The sequence below is a fragment of the Ruditapes philippinarum genome, unplaced genomic scaffold, assembly GCF_026571515.1.
Source record: "Ruditapes philippinarum isolate M1 unplaced genomic scaffold, ASM2657151v2 ctg1843_1_1_1_1, whole genome shotgun sequence".
NCBI lineage: Eukaryota > Metazoa > Mollusca > Bivalvia > Venerida > Veneridae > Ruditapes > Ruditapes philippinarum.
The window spans coordinates 236,834-254,893 of NW_026865464.1; the positions used below are offsets into that span (position 1 = coordinate 236,834).

At 32.9% G+C, this 18,060-nt stretch overlaps 1 protein-coding gene across 1 annotated transcript; it reads left to right on the top strand.

The window, feature by feature from the left end:
- The first annotated feature begins 449 nt into the window (after positions 1 to 449).
- On the top strand, positions 450 to 13,190 carry LOC132729130 (uncharacterized). The gene is made up of 6 exons (XM_060714871.1): positions 450 to 528; positions 772 to 901; positions 1,400 to 1,533; positions 3,060 to 3,145; positions 12,714 to 12,772; positions 13,089 to 13,190. The coding sequence occupies exons 2-6, from the start codon at positions 773 to 775 to the stop codon at positions 13,188 to 13,190; spliced, it is 510 nt and encodes a 169-aa protein (XP_060570854.1). The 5' UTR covers positions 450 to 528; position 772.
- The last annotated feature ends 4,870 nt before the right edge of the window (positions 13,191 to 18,060 follow it).

An 18,060-nucleotide genomic window follows, 5' to 3' on the forward strand; every position in this document is an offset into this window, starting at 1 on the left:
TACCTTAGGACATTTGAGGCTCTATTAATTTAGCAGTATTGTTAATCTTGTCACATGGTATACCATAAAACAAGGATATAACCACTGATTTGGCCATGATGATTTACATTTCAATACAACTTAAAAATATATATTTCCTCCTCGTAAAGTTGAAGGTTGTAAGGTTGACGAACTATATACAAATGCATGATAACTGTTTGACCCTCAATTACGTTTTCTCTTCCGTAGTTCTGACTAATCTATTGCTTAAGCGCTCTGGATGCCTTTTTTTATAAGTTTATGCTTAAGGATATTCTTAAGAATAATATGCAGGGCCTTAAAATCCTATCTCAGTGTGGTGTTTGTGGAAATCTTTATTTAGAAATTGAACAACATCTGCCTAGGGCAAGTGCACGAGACTTTTTGAAATATTTTCCCGTCTGATGTATGACTGTTTTTTGTGTGTGTGATTTTTGGTTTGTTTCCCAAACACAACGTCATTCTGAATTTATACAGGAATACGTGCGTATTCATAGATTGTAGATAAAGGTTTGAATTTATCATTTATTTTGTTGTTGTTGTTGTGATAATAATAATATTAATTATTATTGTTACTATTATTATTATTATTATTATTATTATTATTATTAAATGCATTATAGAATTAAATGCAACGTTTTACCAAGAAAACAAGATAAAGACACATTGATTCTCTGTGTACATATTAGATCTAGAAGACAAGTATCTCTGCTTCATAATATAAATTAAAATTATTATACATGTATAATCCAGCATGTTGAGAGCCGGCGATGTAGCGTTCGTGTTGGGCGGTGTTCTAGTGTTAGTGTGGGCCTTTGTTGGCGTGGCTGGGGTATGTAGGATGTCTCCTAAAGACCTAGTTACTCTGCAAGATTTGGAAGAGGTTGGTTTCATGTAATTATGTCAAAATATGGAAAAATGCCTACATGTATACAGAAGAAAATTATGAAATAAAAGATATGCTTTGTTACAAGAAACAAGTTTTCAAAAGTAGTGAGTTTGCGTAGAAAATATTCATATGAAATTGTCCCAATTCCGTTTGTTTTTTTTGTTTTTTTTGTGTTTTTTTTCCATGTCGAAATCAAGCGCGCAACTGTAAAACTTTGTTTTGAACCGTTTGATTAACTTATAATAAAGAATGTTATAGATTTTATAGAAAATTGAATAATTCTAAACAATATTGGCGATTTTGCACAATTGTTATGAAATAAAGCAACTGTCTGGTCAAGACTCTACATAATTTAAAAAATATTTTCCTCAGATAAAACAGCTGTATGCTTAAGTACATAATCCACTTAGCGCGTGTCATTTTTGTCCAATGAAAATTGACTTTACAAACAAAAATATCTCAACATAGGCATATAACTTTTTTCATTTATAGAAAGTTGACGGAATGGACTGGATACAGATTTACGTCTTCGAGGACAGAAGTAATCAAAACTATGGAAAATGTAACGTGAGATGGAACTTGCCGCCGGACTCTGACGGCTTTATTCGCCGGCAACTAATATGCTAGTAAATATCTATCATTCTTGTTCTAAAGATATAAATTCGTGTCTTTACTTAATACTCTATTTCGGAAACCTTTGGTGGCTTATTTGTGCCATGTTGTATTTTCGATGTTCGAAAGTACGACAAAGTTTTGACTGACGTATTTTCATGTTTTCTTCTGGCACCTCGGAATACCAATTGTTTTAGCTATATAAAAAAATATATAGTTGACTTTATTACGCATTTGCTCTCTCATTGCTAAGACATCCAAGCTGCATGTAGGCCTATCCCGTAATACAACTTCAAACAAGGTATTATATACATGACATTATTTGTTAAAAAAACAATCGAAGTTTTTATCTTTTTCTAATAAAATGAACTTTGGGCAAACGACATGCATATATGATAACTAAAAAATTCCAATATGCCAAAAAACAGCTGAAATTACATGAACATTTTGTAGCTGAAATGATAAAATTACTACATAATAATACAATGTATGTAATATTTCAATTTTAAATAGTGTGTCAAAATGACATACATATAAATGAAATATGTTTTGTGGTTAGGAAGTCATTGGTTATTTATGTAATATATAAATTATGTTAGAAATAAGCAAATTTTGCAATAACCAATATATGATTGATTCGATTTTCTAAGTTAAGGTTGACTATGATTAAGTTATTGACATTTTCAGAGTGTCAATCAAAAACTTGTATGCAGGCTGATTTCTATATATTACTTTACTGTTTTTGTTGTGCGGCGTGTTGTCGCAAACACGATGACGCGCTCCATGACATTACAGCAACACGAAAGATAATTACAAGGTTGTGTTTAAAGACATATCCTGGAGTAAGATTCTACGCGCAGAATTTTTTCCTTTTTTGTACATATGTTCTATGGGTTATGTAGAACAAAAATCAGGTTTAAAAATAGGGGTCACCATGCTCGTTTTTTCACAATGTCGCTTTCTCAAGGGCCATTACTCTGTATGTCTTTAAAAAATGATGTTCAGACAATTATAATCAATAATTGTAATAAAAAACCAGAAATATACATAAAAGTCATGATTTCTTCTTCAAATGATATTTATTGAGCATTTTAAAATACAACAGATATAAAAAAACAGTACATTTTGGGTAAAAAAAGATGGAATTTATGTCTAAAACCTTAAACCGAAGGGTTGATGAACAGACAAAATTTTGACATTTTTGTCTGTGTTATGGGTATGCTTACAGAAAATATAAAGAAATATATGCCTTACCATGCTCGTTTTTGAGTAAAATGGCAAGTTATGACCTCCCCTTAATAGTAAAATGTGGCTAAATGATCATTTTCATGATTTGTAGCAGTTATAAAGGGTCTTCCTTGGCTACGATGTTTGACACGACAAATGGAAACAAGTCCCTTTGTCATCTTGTCATTTTCTCTTGAAAAAATTTAACACGACAACTGTGATATTAATACTTACACATAATAGTTTTTAATAGATTCACATGCTATTTTGAAAGTTTTTTGTTTTAATTGATAAATTTATATTTAAAGCTCAGCAATTTCAACTACGAAGCATGCGAGGACTTTGAAAGAGCTTTGAAACGATCCGTTGATGAATGCGGAAGAGCTCAGGAAAATGCAGGTAATTATAACTGGCAGGACAGAATGGAAATAACACATGCAAGCGTCCCGCATTTCCGAGAATTGGTTTATTTCTCAAAATGATGGCGAAATTGAATGTTTTCTGAACCAGAAAACCCGCAATTTTGATAAATGTATCCTGGTGTTGCTGAGAGGCAAGTATCTGTTTAATGAGAGTTCTTTATTTATTGGTCAAATAATGTGTGCAGTTGAGTATATTTACGCCAAGACGGAAAATAACAAATGTAAACAGCCCCAAAAAAATAAGTTCAGAAAAGCATAACCGGAACAAGGCGAGAGTATGTTTAACACAACCAAACCATGTCTCCAAATATCGATTATTGTATCATAGTAGGTTTTTTTTTAACTACTCTCAATGTATTCTTCTATTGAAGTTTCATTGTTTTAATTGGAATTTCCTTAAAATCACTTTGACTTCCTGTAAAATTTACAGGGAAGAATTGAATATAAGAAAACGAGTTTTCATTGGTCATTTTAAAATTACAAAATTGTTACGAGCCAGGCGTAACGAGAAAGAAAAGCCAGCAACAAACTTGTAACAATAACAAATTTATTACAGAAAAATTATTAAAGAAAAATAAAATAACAAATTACGTTTACAAATACCTGAAGTCCAAATAAAATGTTTAAAAACTAATGTTGTTGATCCGGGAAAGCTTTTTTAATAGCACAGTTAATCAAATTAAAACAAGAACATTTAGAATAAATTTCCCCCCATAAAAACCCCAAGAATAATTAAAAATCCCCAAATCCCAAAAAATCCCTTTTTTTCCAGTTGAATAATATCCCAAAAAATTGATTTTTAAAAAATTTGGATGAAAAAGGGAATGATGACTTAAAGAGGTAAAGGTAATGAAAAATGTCATCTATAAATTAAATAAGAAAATTTCTGAAAAGTCTTCCATTTTTCTACAGTAATCATAATCTAGCAACTCACCAATAAAGTATTCCCGAAGTTCTATCTATATAATGCTGAGTTTTTCTAAAGTAGTTAAGAACCTTCTAGTTATACATGTGATATTAATGTTCTAAAATAGAACAATGATAAATTTGGAAAAACCAACTGTCAGATACAAACTATTATACATGTAATATGTTGCATACATAACACTTCCCCTCTTCAAGAAAAAGAAAATATGAATGAAATGAATATTTCTTTTACATAATTCAAACAATGTAACTAACAAATAACATAGGAGAAATGTTAAACAATTTTATACTTCATATACTATGTGTATTACAAACAATAGCAAACAACAACAAAAAAAAAATAACCAATCATATCATATATATTGTTAATTTAAAATACTGCAAATAACAGTTTAGACACGTGAAAGTGCATCAGGGATCAAATTATCTTTCCTTTAATGTGTCTAATGTCAAGAACTTATTCTTGCAAAATAAGCTCCACCTCAACAACCTTTGATTTTTTGTTTTTAAGTTTATGCAAGAAAGTGAGGGGATTGTGGATCACTTAAAGACAACAACAGGCAAACTTTGAAGAAGTTAGAATAAACTTCAAATGCTGAATAGCAAGAATAAGAGCAAGGCACTCTTCTCTATAGTAGAGTAATTTGTTCTGATGTTACATTAAATTTTAGAAAAGTAACAAACAGGATGGTCAACACCATTGTTGTCTTTCTTGGATCAATACACTTCCAGACTATGTCACTAGCATCTACAGCTATTAAAGTTTTTTATTAAATCTGGTGCCAAGAGAGACTGGTGGCACCTCTAAGTATGGCTTTCCAGGTGTCAATGCCATTTGGCACTTGTCTCCAAATGAATTTATTTCTTTTTCTTTAAACCATTTTGTCAATGGTTTGCAATAACGAAAAAATTATCTGAATTTACGATAATACCCTGCCATAACAAGAAATATGCATCAGTTGTCTTTTACAAGTAGGCACAGGATCTTCAGAGATAGTTGACCTTAGCTCTATTGGTTTTACTTTACCCGTCACTACTGTCGCTAAAAAATGTTAAAATGCATGAAAAATTCACTTTTGGCAAGATTAACAGTCATTTAGCATCACTAAGTCGTTGAAGAATGCTTTATTGTTTTTGAGATTATCTCATTCATCAGAACTATGATTGCCGTCATCATGTAAGCGTCCATCCAGTAGACAGATATTACATGTTTATAAATCTCTGAAAAGTTCTGGTGAGTTGTTCATACCAAAGTGAACTTTATTTGAATATAAGCCGTTTGGTGTTAAAAGGCTGATAATTTCTTAGCTCTTATTAAGATGGACTTGCAGAATAATTTTAGAAGATCAACTTTGTTACTACTTTGCTTTTCAATTTTGTCATACAGTCTGCAATTCTTGGTAGGAAATTCATCATTTTTGTTACGAGTTCACTTTACGATAATCTGTACACATCTTATTTCCATTTGTTTTGTACAAGAATACATGGAGAGCTGTAATGCTTTGACTGGTTAATAAGAATCATTAATCATAAATACTGAATTTGTCTTAAGTATTTTTTTTAAAGGATTGTTACTAAGCTATGGACTGTTGTTTTAACTTGGTTCAGAGTTTTCAAGAATGACGTCATGATGTATTTTATAAGTAGTGTGGAATATAGGAATAATGTTCATATTAATCATAATAGCGTTTCAGTTATTCGTTTGGACGTTCTAAGTGGAAGTTTTTCATCGAGATTTTTCAGAATATCAGTAGTTTTCAACTTGCGGAACAGGATAGACTTTTCAATTTCACAACTATAGCTTCATTAAAAGGTGATTGGTGGACAGAGTTTACAAAGATACGCGTGTGAGGCTATTTGCTGATGTCTGGTCAAATATCTAACATAGTTTATCATTGACGAGTTTGCTTTTGTTTTCCGCCTCCCAGGAGTATTATAATATATTAAGGTCACTGACTTTCTTCAATACTAAAGGAGCAAGTATTTGCTGTAGGTTTCCAGGTATAGGTAAAAGGAGAAGTACTCTATGACCAGGGTTAAACTTTTCTGAGCATTCTCATAATATCCTTGATTTATTTACTTTGTGTTGAATTTAAATTAAGCTAGCTAACTCAGCTGCGGTTAGTCAAACTATTTCGAAATCTGATACATATTGAGCAAATTTAAAGATAGTCATCTTAGACGGAATTCTCTTAAAGTTTTAAGGGTCCGGCTGTGACCATTATAAAAGTGAAGCAAGAATTCCTGAACAGATTATTACAGAAATAAATAAGGATGCCTTATCCCGTCTTTTTCGTGTCAAAATATGGACTTATCATATTTTTAAGTCTGGTGAAATTTTCTACTGCACCTTGAATTCAGGATGATAGCTGAAGACGTATATTGAGTATTCCTACTCATGCATGACCTGCTGGGAAAATATACCAGACATAAATTTGAGCCTTGATCAGACTGTACTGATTTTAGGTAAAACCAACAAAAGTGAAAAAATTTCACAGAGCCTTAACAATAGTTTTGGCTTTAATATTCCTTAAAAGGAATAGCTTAGGAAGCGCGTAGAAGCAACATAATATTAATAAGTACTGAGAAGCCTGATTTAGTTTTGGTAATGGACCTACACAGTCAATAATAACTCTACAAAAGGTTCATCAAATGCAGGAATAGGCTGTAAATGAGCTTTAGGTATGTCTGGTTAGGGTTTTCCAACATCTGACAAGTAGACAAGATTTACAGTACTAGATCATCTGCTTTAAGGCCAGGCCAATAAAAATGATTGAGAATTTTATGGTAGGTTTTATTAACACTAAATGACCCTGCATGGGTGTTCATGAGCCGAAGCTTAATATTTCTTGGCGAATATGATTTAGGGACCACAATTGGTGATTAACTGTCACTCCTCCTCAGCAGGGACATCGGGCGGTCGCATTTTTCTCAGTTAAAATCCAATTCTTTCATAATAAAACAGGGACTGTAAAGCTTCATCTTCATAAAAGCTTTTGAAAAAAGGACAGAAATTCAGGAATTTTGTTGTTCCTGGATAAGTGTGCTTGAAGCGTGTCATGACCTTGATCTTTAGTCTTGGAGTAGAGAGTCAGGATATTGAAAAGAATCTGTCTGAGTTTCAGGCAAGTAGGAGTGTGAGAAAAATTATTCATCAAAGACTGACTATTAAGTATCAGCTAAGTCAATATTGAAGACAAAAATTGTTTCTTGATGGCATTCCTTATGACATAGACTCGAGTAACTGACAGAAAGGGTAAAGGTCAGATAATTCCTGCTCAATGGATAGGTATTGAATCCACACAGGAGTGTAGTTTACAAGTGGATTTACACTACCTTATCTCCGCTAAGTCATTACCGTAGCAATAAATGCAACTTTAAAGGGTAAGAGATGCGTTATAACTAAGCCACGGCCAGTTACCCAAATATGAGGAAAAATAAATATTATGGAGAGGGACATAGAAAAACCCACCTCTACCTGATAAGGAAACTACAGTTCAGAAGAAGTTCTCTCAGAATAAAGGCAGTGTATATGCTAAATACAGAAGATTGAGAGCTCTAGGTGTGCTCTTAAATTTACATAGGATTAAGGTGGACCAACAGTATCCAAACAGACTTAGAGTAGAACGATAGAACGGTACGAATGAGAGTCCTTAATTGGGATTTCATAACAGAATCAGCACTTGGAGTGCTATATGACCATATCAAAACTTGAGACATTTGTTATGCAATATCTAGATAAGATCCTGAGGTTGCAGTACTTGAAGTGTAGACCTGGTGGGTTGGCCTATCTTACGCCGTTAAAGGATGCACAGACGTGTGTATTGTGTAGCTCTTTTTTAAGATAAAGCAATCAGAACCAAGGATGTCCATTATATCCTCTTGAGCGATAACTTGAACTGCAAGTACGATGATAAGGGGAACTATGAGCTTTTATGTCATATAGAAGACATTGGTCTCTAGGAGTTTTGGACGAATGACTCAAATAGACCAGACACATAAATTGACTCAGAATTCGACTAGGAGATGAAATAAATATGCGCAGGTGTGTCAATTCCTTTATTAAAGTTGTGGGTGTGATTCCAGGAATATCTACCAGCTTAATACGGGGTGATAGCAGTCTTGCTCTACAAACGCTTTACTACTGTTTTCTCTCATCTATGGAAAAGACTTAACATACATTGATGGAAATGACAAGCGATCTTAACAGATCTCCAACTAACATACGCTCTAGCTTCAATAATTCTCTTTTAATATTTTTTCTTAATGACGAGACATACACCTGGCATCAACATATGTTGATTTCTTTTTCTCTGGCAAATATAAGACCATGTGGTCTTTTTGAGGCACAATTTTCTTTCTTTAGTATTTCTGTAATTTTGCTGTTATAGGCTCCTTGGTATCTCAGGGATGCTAAACCGATTGTCAGATTTAAGTTTTCTTTTAACATTTAGTCCATCAATTTCAGATGCTCCATTATTGATCGACATAAGATTGTGTATATATGAGTTTCAGCGAGCCTTTCACCAGTTATTGGACGCCTGTAAATAGATAAAGTCCAGTTGCTGCTGCTTGGCCATTTAATTTTCAGGGCCGTATGATACTGTGTCAAAATGAAGAAAAATACTTTATCAACTTCTTTTTCTTGGAAAGGTGGAAAGCCTATTATTATTTTTTAGTCGAAAAGATTGACAATTTTTAGAATTGCTATTCTAAGTCAGAATGATTTTGGTTCTCTCTTAGAATTTCTTAATACTCTCATTCTGTACTGAAAGTATGACTTATATGGCTGTGGTTCTTTATATTCTTAATCTTTTCCTCTTGTAACTCTTTGTCATTTTCAACTCGCCTTTCTGTTGTGGTTTTTACAGTACTTACTGTTTTCTCAACGTCTTTGCTTCCCTATGTCTTTGATTCTAATCTGTCTTCTTTCCCTTTTCGATCTTTTACAACTGTGAGACGTGCTTTCTCCCTTCTTTTTCGAATTGCACTTTGTTTCTAGTTCAAATTTAAATGTGACATGTTCAGCTCTTTTGAGTCTGAATTCTTGAGGATTGAGTTTGGAGCCAATCAGAGTAAACGTGCATTGTACAAAAATAATTTCGATACCACAAAACAATATCGAATGTATTTTTTAATGTTGTCATATAGCCGCATTGAAGAATTTAATTTGATATATATGTATACTTTTCTGCGAAGATCGAGCGCATCAGATACTTTTCTTAGCAAATCAAATAGCGTCTGGTAAGAGTTGCGACACTTTTCTAAATTGAAATAGCACATGATGCTTGTGCTGTTGTTAACTCAGAAGTGATGTGTTTCAAAAAGTTTTCAAAATGAAGGTGACACATATTAGAACAAAACTATGATTATCTCTCAAGTTGAGTAATACACGGAGCTAATAATCAAAGTCAGATTAACTGGTAATTAATTTCCATAGTCTCAAAAGAAAATACAAGTACAGCAAGATCCCGGATACGAGCCTCCAATTCTTTACATTATCTTTCTCTGATTAAGCTTCTGCTTACGCAGGCGTGAACCGATAAGAAAGAAAGACGAGCTAACAAAACTTGTCAACAATACAAATATTATTAAAGACAAATTATATAAACGAAAAATACAAATAACAAACATATAGGTTTAATAGCAAACAGTGCAGTTTAATAAAATAGTAAATATAACTAGTGTAATCTGAATCCTGGATGATCCTTTTTGATAGCACAGTTAAAATCACAGTATATAAAATCCAAGATACTAATCTCTTATGAAAGATATGCCCCATTCTGTCCTTTTCAAAAGGGTTTCTAGTGAAGATGAAGCTTTACAATCCGTGTTTGTTATATGAAAAGAAGGGATTTAATGAGAAAATGGGACACGCACGATGTCTCAATAGCATCGACAAGAGGAGATTGTGACCAAGTTCTCTATATAAATACAACTAAGTTGTTAGATAGTCCATATATATTCGATATCTGAACATATACTGATTGTACATGACAATAAGGCGTATTGGAACTGACTTAAAGACGCTAAATAGGAAGTGAATAACATGTCATCTAGTGATATAGTTCAATTAAAAAGACTATCATAATAAAGTTTCTCCATATTTATATCTATATGTAGGTCATAATGGTCACTATACGCAGCACATGTATCTGAGGTATAATGATACATTTCCACGAATGATTAATCTAATGATAGAATGGCTATGAGAATTTACTCAATAGATTACGAACCTTAAACTGCGTATATTACTAGGTACTTTATGTTGTAAATGGAATATGATAGTGTAAAACATTTGTGAAGACCAAGCTGGTAGTCTGATTACAAATATTGTAGATTGTAAAGTACATGATCTATAAATTAACAAAAATCAGTGATATCTCTATGTGTAATATATTGTACCTTATGAGGTAAATATTACTAATCTAGGAACGAGATATACTCAGTGTATTGGTCTATCTTCTATAATCGGAATAATTAAAATGCAACAGAGGATGTCATAGGGTAATAGTGCTTCTATAAGAATGTAAAAGATTATTTGTCTACCACATTAAATTTACTGGATAGTTTATCTTAATATTCACATCTAGTTAACTGTCCAAGGATCGACTTAAATTTTTCAGTATTGTATTGATACAATACTTCACACCACAACCACTTTAAAACTCTGCATTCTGAACTCATTACTTTTCTATTGACCAGTTTCTATCAAGTAAGATAACTGATTATTTTAACATACGCGCGCGCTCACACGCGCATATAGAGACTAGACAGTGGTAGCCCAGAAGTATCTATAGTAGCCGAATCTAACTATTATATTAGTCAATTTAAGTCTAGCTACTTCATGTCATACCTTATAATTGAGTAACTAGAGAAGAAACACATCGTGATAAAATATGATAAGGTCATATTGGTTTTGACACGGAAAAAAAGAGGGCATGAGTATCGCGATCATCAATAGGACGTATCTTTTTGATTAACAGAAACAGATAGACTTCTTGTTCTGTGATCTTCACTACGAGAATAAGCATCTTAAGTAGAATAATTCTTCGTACAGGTATTGAGGCATCACTGATCTCGAGAACGGACTGCATAAGTTATGCTTGAGATAAGAGGACCTGTCCGGTCGGTCATGCTACAAAGATCCGACTATAATCTTTAACATTCGTTAGTCTCCTTCAGATGGGTAAGCTAACAAAGTATCTGTGAGATATTATATAGGTGATGCTAATACGCAATGTGAGTATCTTATGAGCTAAGATGGTTCTTTAATTAATCATTTATTTGCTACTATATCAAGCATCAGTAAATGTAACACAATACAAAAGCTGATATGTTATTGTAATGCAATGGCTCATCAAGACAGAGAACGCAAGTTATATTACTCGAATTGACTCCAGTTATTGTTGATTATTATGACATTTTTTTTCTTAACGAATTTTTCTATAGAAAATTGTTGTGTAGTCGAATATTTGTAATATTTTTATCTTATTGCTCATTTGGTATAAGATGGCAGTAACTGCTGCTATATGTTATCCTATATTCTCTTGGAAACCTCGCATACCAGCAGCTATATCTTTTTGGATAGTTATAACAGTAGATAATCTTGTAATTAGAAAGTCCTAAGTGTTTATGCTACCATAATGTACGTCAATATTTATAGTAACGCTCATAAACCTATGGTGATCGGATGATCAGTAAGGGCAGCAGAATATTGCTATTAAACATTAGGTATTGATAGACGTCTAGCTTATCGAGGATGAAAGTTACAAAGCACTATATTAGTATTAGCTTTTTCCGTGAGATCTTATGTACATGAGTAATAAAATACTTGTTAATTATACTCATATTATTTATCTTATTTGTAAAATCTGCTGTGTCCACCAATTATGAGTGATTTATTTAATTGAAGTTTATAGTTGCTTATATAATCTCGATTTGAAGAATAGTTGTCTGTATTAACTGGATTCACGTCTAATTAGTCTTTGGTATAAGATACACCTCTCCGTTCGGATCTATAAATTCCTCCCCTGGGGAAAATTCGGGAGAGGATTTGGTTACAAATCACTGTCAGATCATTAAACTAAAAGCCAATTCTGGTGACTCATATTAACTGGCTAGGCGATTGGTAATAGAACTACGTTACTTGTCGTAAATATTCAATATACTTAATACACTTTCTTATTGTACTATTTTGCTGATTAATATTTTATCGGTATTACTAGAGAGTTAACGTTATGGATATTCATCATGAGATTTAATGCGTATGTAATTTAAAATAAAAATATGAATGATAGCAATAGCTAGATAACAATACTAATATGCTCTCGTGAATAATAATTCGCGTGTCCCTCGCCCTAACTACACGAAAAACTGAATAATAACAACTATCATGTAACGTCATTTGTTTGAAAAACAGATCTTCCTGAACTTCATAATTTTCAAAGAAAAGTCGAGATCCTCACTCTATATGTAAAGTGGTTCAGGAATCCTGTAAGACTAGCCTTGTAACATAATAAAGTATAGAAACGTATCAAAAATATTTATGCTATAATCGAGTTAACGCAGAGCAAGTCAGGATGTCTCTTGAGAATTTGGATCTCGGATTATTTCAGAAATCTGCGAACATCTTTCATATTGTGCTAGTAGCTGGGCGAACCAAATCAAAGCTGAGGTAAGCTGCGTCTTTTTTGTCATTTAAGCAGAAAATAAAAAGCATTTATATATTCAGTCTATTATACTTTAAAATATGACTTATTACTGTAAGTTAAATTGTCGCTGAGTTTCAAAAGATGTTAAGCTCCACTGACTTATAAATAATTAAATACCTGGAAAAAATACAATCATTATTTCTTAGTTTATTGTTGGCAGTCATAGCCAAAGTGTCTATACGTATAAAACCAATATCATTGTACAGCTTAATTCATATATAAATAGTAACAGTATATTTTGCAATTTAAAGATGTAAATCCTTTATTTATATATTTCAGAATGCTGGTACGATGGTAGAGGCAGACCGACTAACGCTTCCTCCAAACTTTCTTCAAAAGTGGGGTCGCATTACAGAGGTGACTTCCACAGAAATGCTTTAAGACAACATAGGATCATCTATTCTTAAAATGTAACAAACCATGTCTTGAACCGTTTATGTCGTGTTTAGAACTTGCTGTAGTATTAAAATAAATTTACTGGGCATTAATTACGTTTTTATATTATGATTATTCATTTTACTACCTTGACCTTTAACCTGCTACTTAGTAAAACGGATTTGCTCTAATTTGAATTTGGAACAGTCCATTCAATGTTTAAGGGATTAATAACATTGTTGACCGTGTTAAATATATTTCTGTGATGTGAGCATTTCGAATAATTACACTTCGGTACAGAAAGGTAACCGTCATCTGGCTGGCTGCTGAATCTGTACAATGGAATCGTCTGGCTTTGAATTTGGAACAGTCCATCCAAAGTTAAAAGGTTTCAATATAAAAAAACTAAATAAATAATACTGAGCTGCCAACAGTTAAGAACCTAGTCATACATATAAACAGCTTGTTGGTCTGGCGCTATACTGGTGGCAAAGACTAATTAAGCACTGTCGATTTCAACAATGATTCAACTGTCAAACTGTCATCAATTGATTTTCAATAAATCAAAAATCAGTCAGTAAACCAATTTACTTAAATGGCGAAAACAGTTTTTTTTTCCATATCCTACTGATTTATGAAACACGTGTAGATAAAAAGGTGGACATTTGGTTAAGCAAATCTTCTCTCATACGTGGGTTTGTGGTTTCAAACATTATAGAAGTCACTGGTTTGTTAACTTACCTCGTAAATTAAAATCTATGCCTAGCGCATGAAGACGAATAATTAGAATAACTTTTAGAATTTAAAAACAATAAATATTTACCTAAGTTATAATATTAATAATATAGCAACGGGAAGAGATTGTCAAGTGTATTTGTCTCGAGATTCCATTCGATTCCAACTTGGGCTGGTTTGTCTCTAGAGTGATTTAAATAAGTTTGCTTATTTTGTTATATATGTATAAAGATCGTTCAGTATTCAAAAGATAAAAAAGAATGATAACTAACAAATTATTCAATGGCTATTTTCAGTACTTTAGCATGGGTATAGAATACAACAACCACTTAACAGGGATTTAACAAACATCATTTTAATAAAGCAATTAATTAATTAATTAATTTTGATATGATTTTTAACGAGACACAATCAAACATCTTACCAGTTTCAAAGAGCGCAATATAGAATATACAGTCAAACCGTGAATAAAGATCATTCAAAGGAGAAACCGAGCATGTCATGTTTGGATGAACATTCGGATGTGTGTAGGATCTGCATATATCTGGGCGTTTCTCGGAACACTGTAAACTTGTACACTGCTGTAACATTCAAATCTTACAACCAGCAATAAAAACACAAACTACACAGAATTTCAACTAAAATAAATACAGTCTGGTTGTCTCAACACTTCACATTATTTTTTTTATTTTATTTTTATTTTTTTAAAAAGAAGAAAAAAATACTTGGTTTTATTTTTAAGTAACTTTGTAGATATGTCCAGTATGTTAGATTTGTTGTAAAGTTATGTATAGTCTCTAATATCTCATCTATGAGTGGCATTTATGTACAATGTCGTAGGTTTTATATTTGTATTATTTTAATATTGTACATGATGATGAGACTTTAATAAACTATCTTATCTTATCTTATGTCTTTATAAACAAGTGGTCTTTATTTAGAAGCTAAGTCAACAGGTTGCCTTTAAAAACAGGATGATTTTTGTCCTTAGCAGGTTTACGTTTTATAAAGAATCGTAAGTCTTAAACATAAGACAAAAATTTGGACTGGAATAAAATTGTGCCTAGGAGCGTTTTTCATGAAACACTCCTCACTTCATGATCTTTAATACTGATTATACTGTATAGTTACACACAGAATGTCAATGCTCAAGTTTAACAGTATCACATATTGACTGTAAATAAAGTCGTATGTTGATTTGGTAAGCTTTATGTTAACATGACAGACTGACATGTCTGCCTTTAAGCTTAGTGATAAGATTAAACATTTATTTTACTAATTCCTGACACGAATCTAACGAGAGTGGGGGATATTCTCTCTGATTAATTTTAATCTTTGTTCAAACAAATACATTATCTCATGTATTTTTTTCTTCTTCTTCAAATCTTTAGTTATTTTTTATCGTGGATTTTAATGTAAGAGTCAAGAGTTAAACTTATTGATTTTTGGTCTTATCACTATAATGAATGTCAGTTGTTTTTATGTGATTTTAAACGTAACAAAATAAACATCATTATTTTTAGTCAATGATAAAGACATCGGTATAATGTCATTTTTTTACAAATATTTCAGTTAGGTTTTACCTTAAGTTAATAACTTAAATATTTAAGTTATACCAACACTCTGACACTCTAGAGGTCTTACAGCGACTTCCTGTGGAGAAAGACCTCCGGTGCCCTTCCTTGTACTATTTCAAGCACATTGAATGATTTTTTAGCAGAGTTACGTGTTGTCAGATTCAGACTACTTCTCAAAACTAGTGGTGCAATTTTACCAAATTTTACACCGAGTCTAGTTGTGCATATCGTCGACTTTTTATGGTGCATTGAATTTGTCGCAGTTATGGCCCATTTATTATTTTAAAAGTTTTCTGGACTACTCCTCTTATACCAATGCAATTTCAATGAAACTTTACAGGATCGATCGATAGCTCAACTTCTTGTGCATATCACACAGGTTTTCAGGTTGAATGATATTTACTAGATTATGGCTATCATGAGGCGACAAATGTGCTCACTTATCGTTCTTCTTTAATCCTAGGTGCATGATTTATAAAACTTTTACAGAGATCTACGAGGCAATGCTACATGCCAAAGATATAGGCTCTGGCATTGTTTTTTTAACACAAAAAAAGAATTATTCGTCAGTCTACGCATGTGAGCCATAGCACCGGGCTAATTTTGACCTCAGGGTCAAAGTTCATATAACTTTTGTAGAGAACTACAAATTAATGCTACCAGACAAATATCTAAGTCATTGGCTTTCATAGTTAAGGGAGTCAAAAAATCAAGATGTTAATTATAAAAATTCTTAATTAAAAAGATATATTTGTAAAACATGTATGTCCCCTATCAGCCGCCAATTATTCATGTGGTCAGATTATTGTGTCTTGACTTTTGACTTAATGACCAAAAAAACAAAAAGGGTTATCTGCTGCTAGGTAATTGTGACCGTAAAGGTTGTGTGCAGCAATTTTATAAAAAAAAGTTATCACAAACCTTACCAAATAATAAATGCATATATTTTCTGAATCATGTAGGTCTCCTTAATGGCAGCCAATTTCTTAAATTACATTAGACCTTGAAATGTGTACACCATAAACATTATTAGTTTTATAAAACAATCGACCAAGGCAACTTGAATTGTTATTTGGTCGGAAACCGTTTTTACGTAAGGGTGAATGTGACTTTAACCTTTAAATAAATAGGGGTTATTTACTGGCAAAGACTATTGCACCTGTGAAGTTTGAAAGTAAAGGGCCCGTGAGTCGTTGAGATATTGATCAGAAAGCATTTTTACCTATAAGGTCAATATGGTCTTGACCTCTGACCCCTTGACCCTAAAAACCCATTGAGCCAAAAACAATGCATCTGTGAAGTTTGAAGGTCAAGGGTCCATGGGCTGTCCAGTAATTGATAGGAAACAGTTCTGACATACAAGATCAACGTGACCTTAACCTTTGACCCCAAAATCAAAAGGAGTCACCTATTGGGTAAGACAAATGCACCTATGCAATTTGAGGACCAAGGGCCCATCGGTTCTGATGTTATTGATCGGATACCTACAAGGTCAAAATGACCTTGATCTTTGACCCCAAAATCAATAGGGTTAATACACTAGCCAAGTCAATTGCTACCATGCAGTTTGAGGGCCAATCGCCCATGGGTGGTTAAGTTATTGATCTTAAACCGTTTTTTATTTCAATGTCAACATGACATTGACCCATAATTCATTAGGGGACATCTACTTGCCAAGACCAATGCACCTACGAAGTCTGAGGGCAAAATGCCCATGAGTTGTCAAAGTTATTGATCGGAAACCGTTTTTACCTACAAGGTCAATATGACCTTACTTTTGACCCCAAAATCATTAGCCGTCATCTACTTGTCAAGACCAATGCACCTACGAAGTTTGAGGGCAAACAGCCCCTGGGTTGTCATTTAATTGATTGGAAACCGTTTTTACCTACAAGGTCAATGTGCCGACTTTTGGCTCCAAAATCAATAGGGGTCATCTACTGATCATGAACAATCCTCATTACAAGTTGGAAGTACCTAGGCTGAAGGGTTCTTTAGTTATTGATCGGAAACCGTTTGGCCTACGGACAGACAGACAAATACAAAGCAATATACCCCCAGTTCTTTGAAGGGGGGCAAAACTAATTGACCCCCAGTTAAATATTTGATTTCTGCAAAAAAAGTTTAATTTCCTTCACTTGGATGAAAAAAAAATTCATACATCACTAACTTCACTAAGTGTGACCTTGACCTAAGGAAGGTCAAACCTGTGCTCTGCACAATGTCTCATTATGATTAACATGTCTGCCAATATGTTTCAGTTTCCTTCAACCAGTTTTAAAGATACAACTCGCACAAATATCATTAGAGGGCTATAACTCAGACAAAAACCATTCAACTGTAAAATGCCAAAATGTGTACAACAAGACACCAGTAGTTTTTGAGGAGTGGTCGTGACAAGTTTTGTGACAGACAAACGGACATACTAAGATTTGTATACTTAGATGGCTACTCTATTGTTTTTCCTATTGTTCTTTTAGACACATAAGAGAAAATATAGCCATGTTAAGAGCTTACGGAATGAATGACATTTAAAAAAAGTACAGGTTCTGTAGCCACTTAAG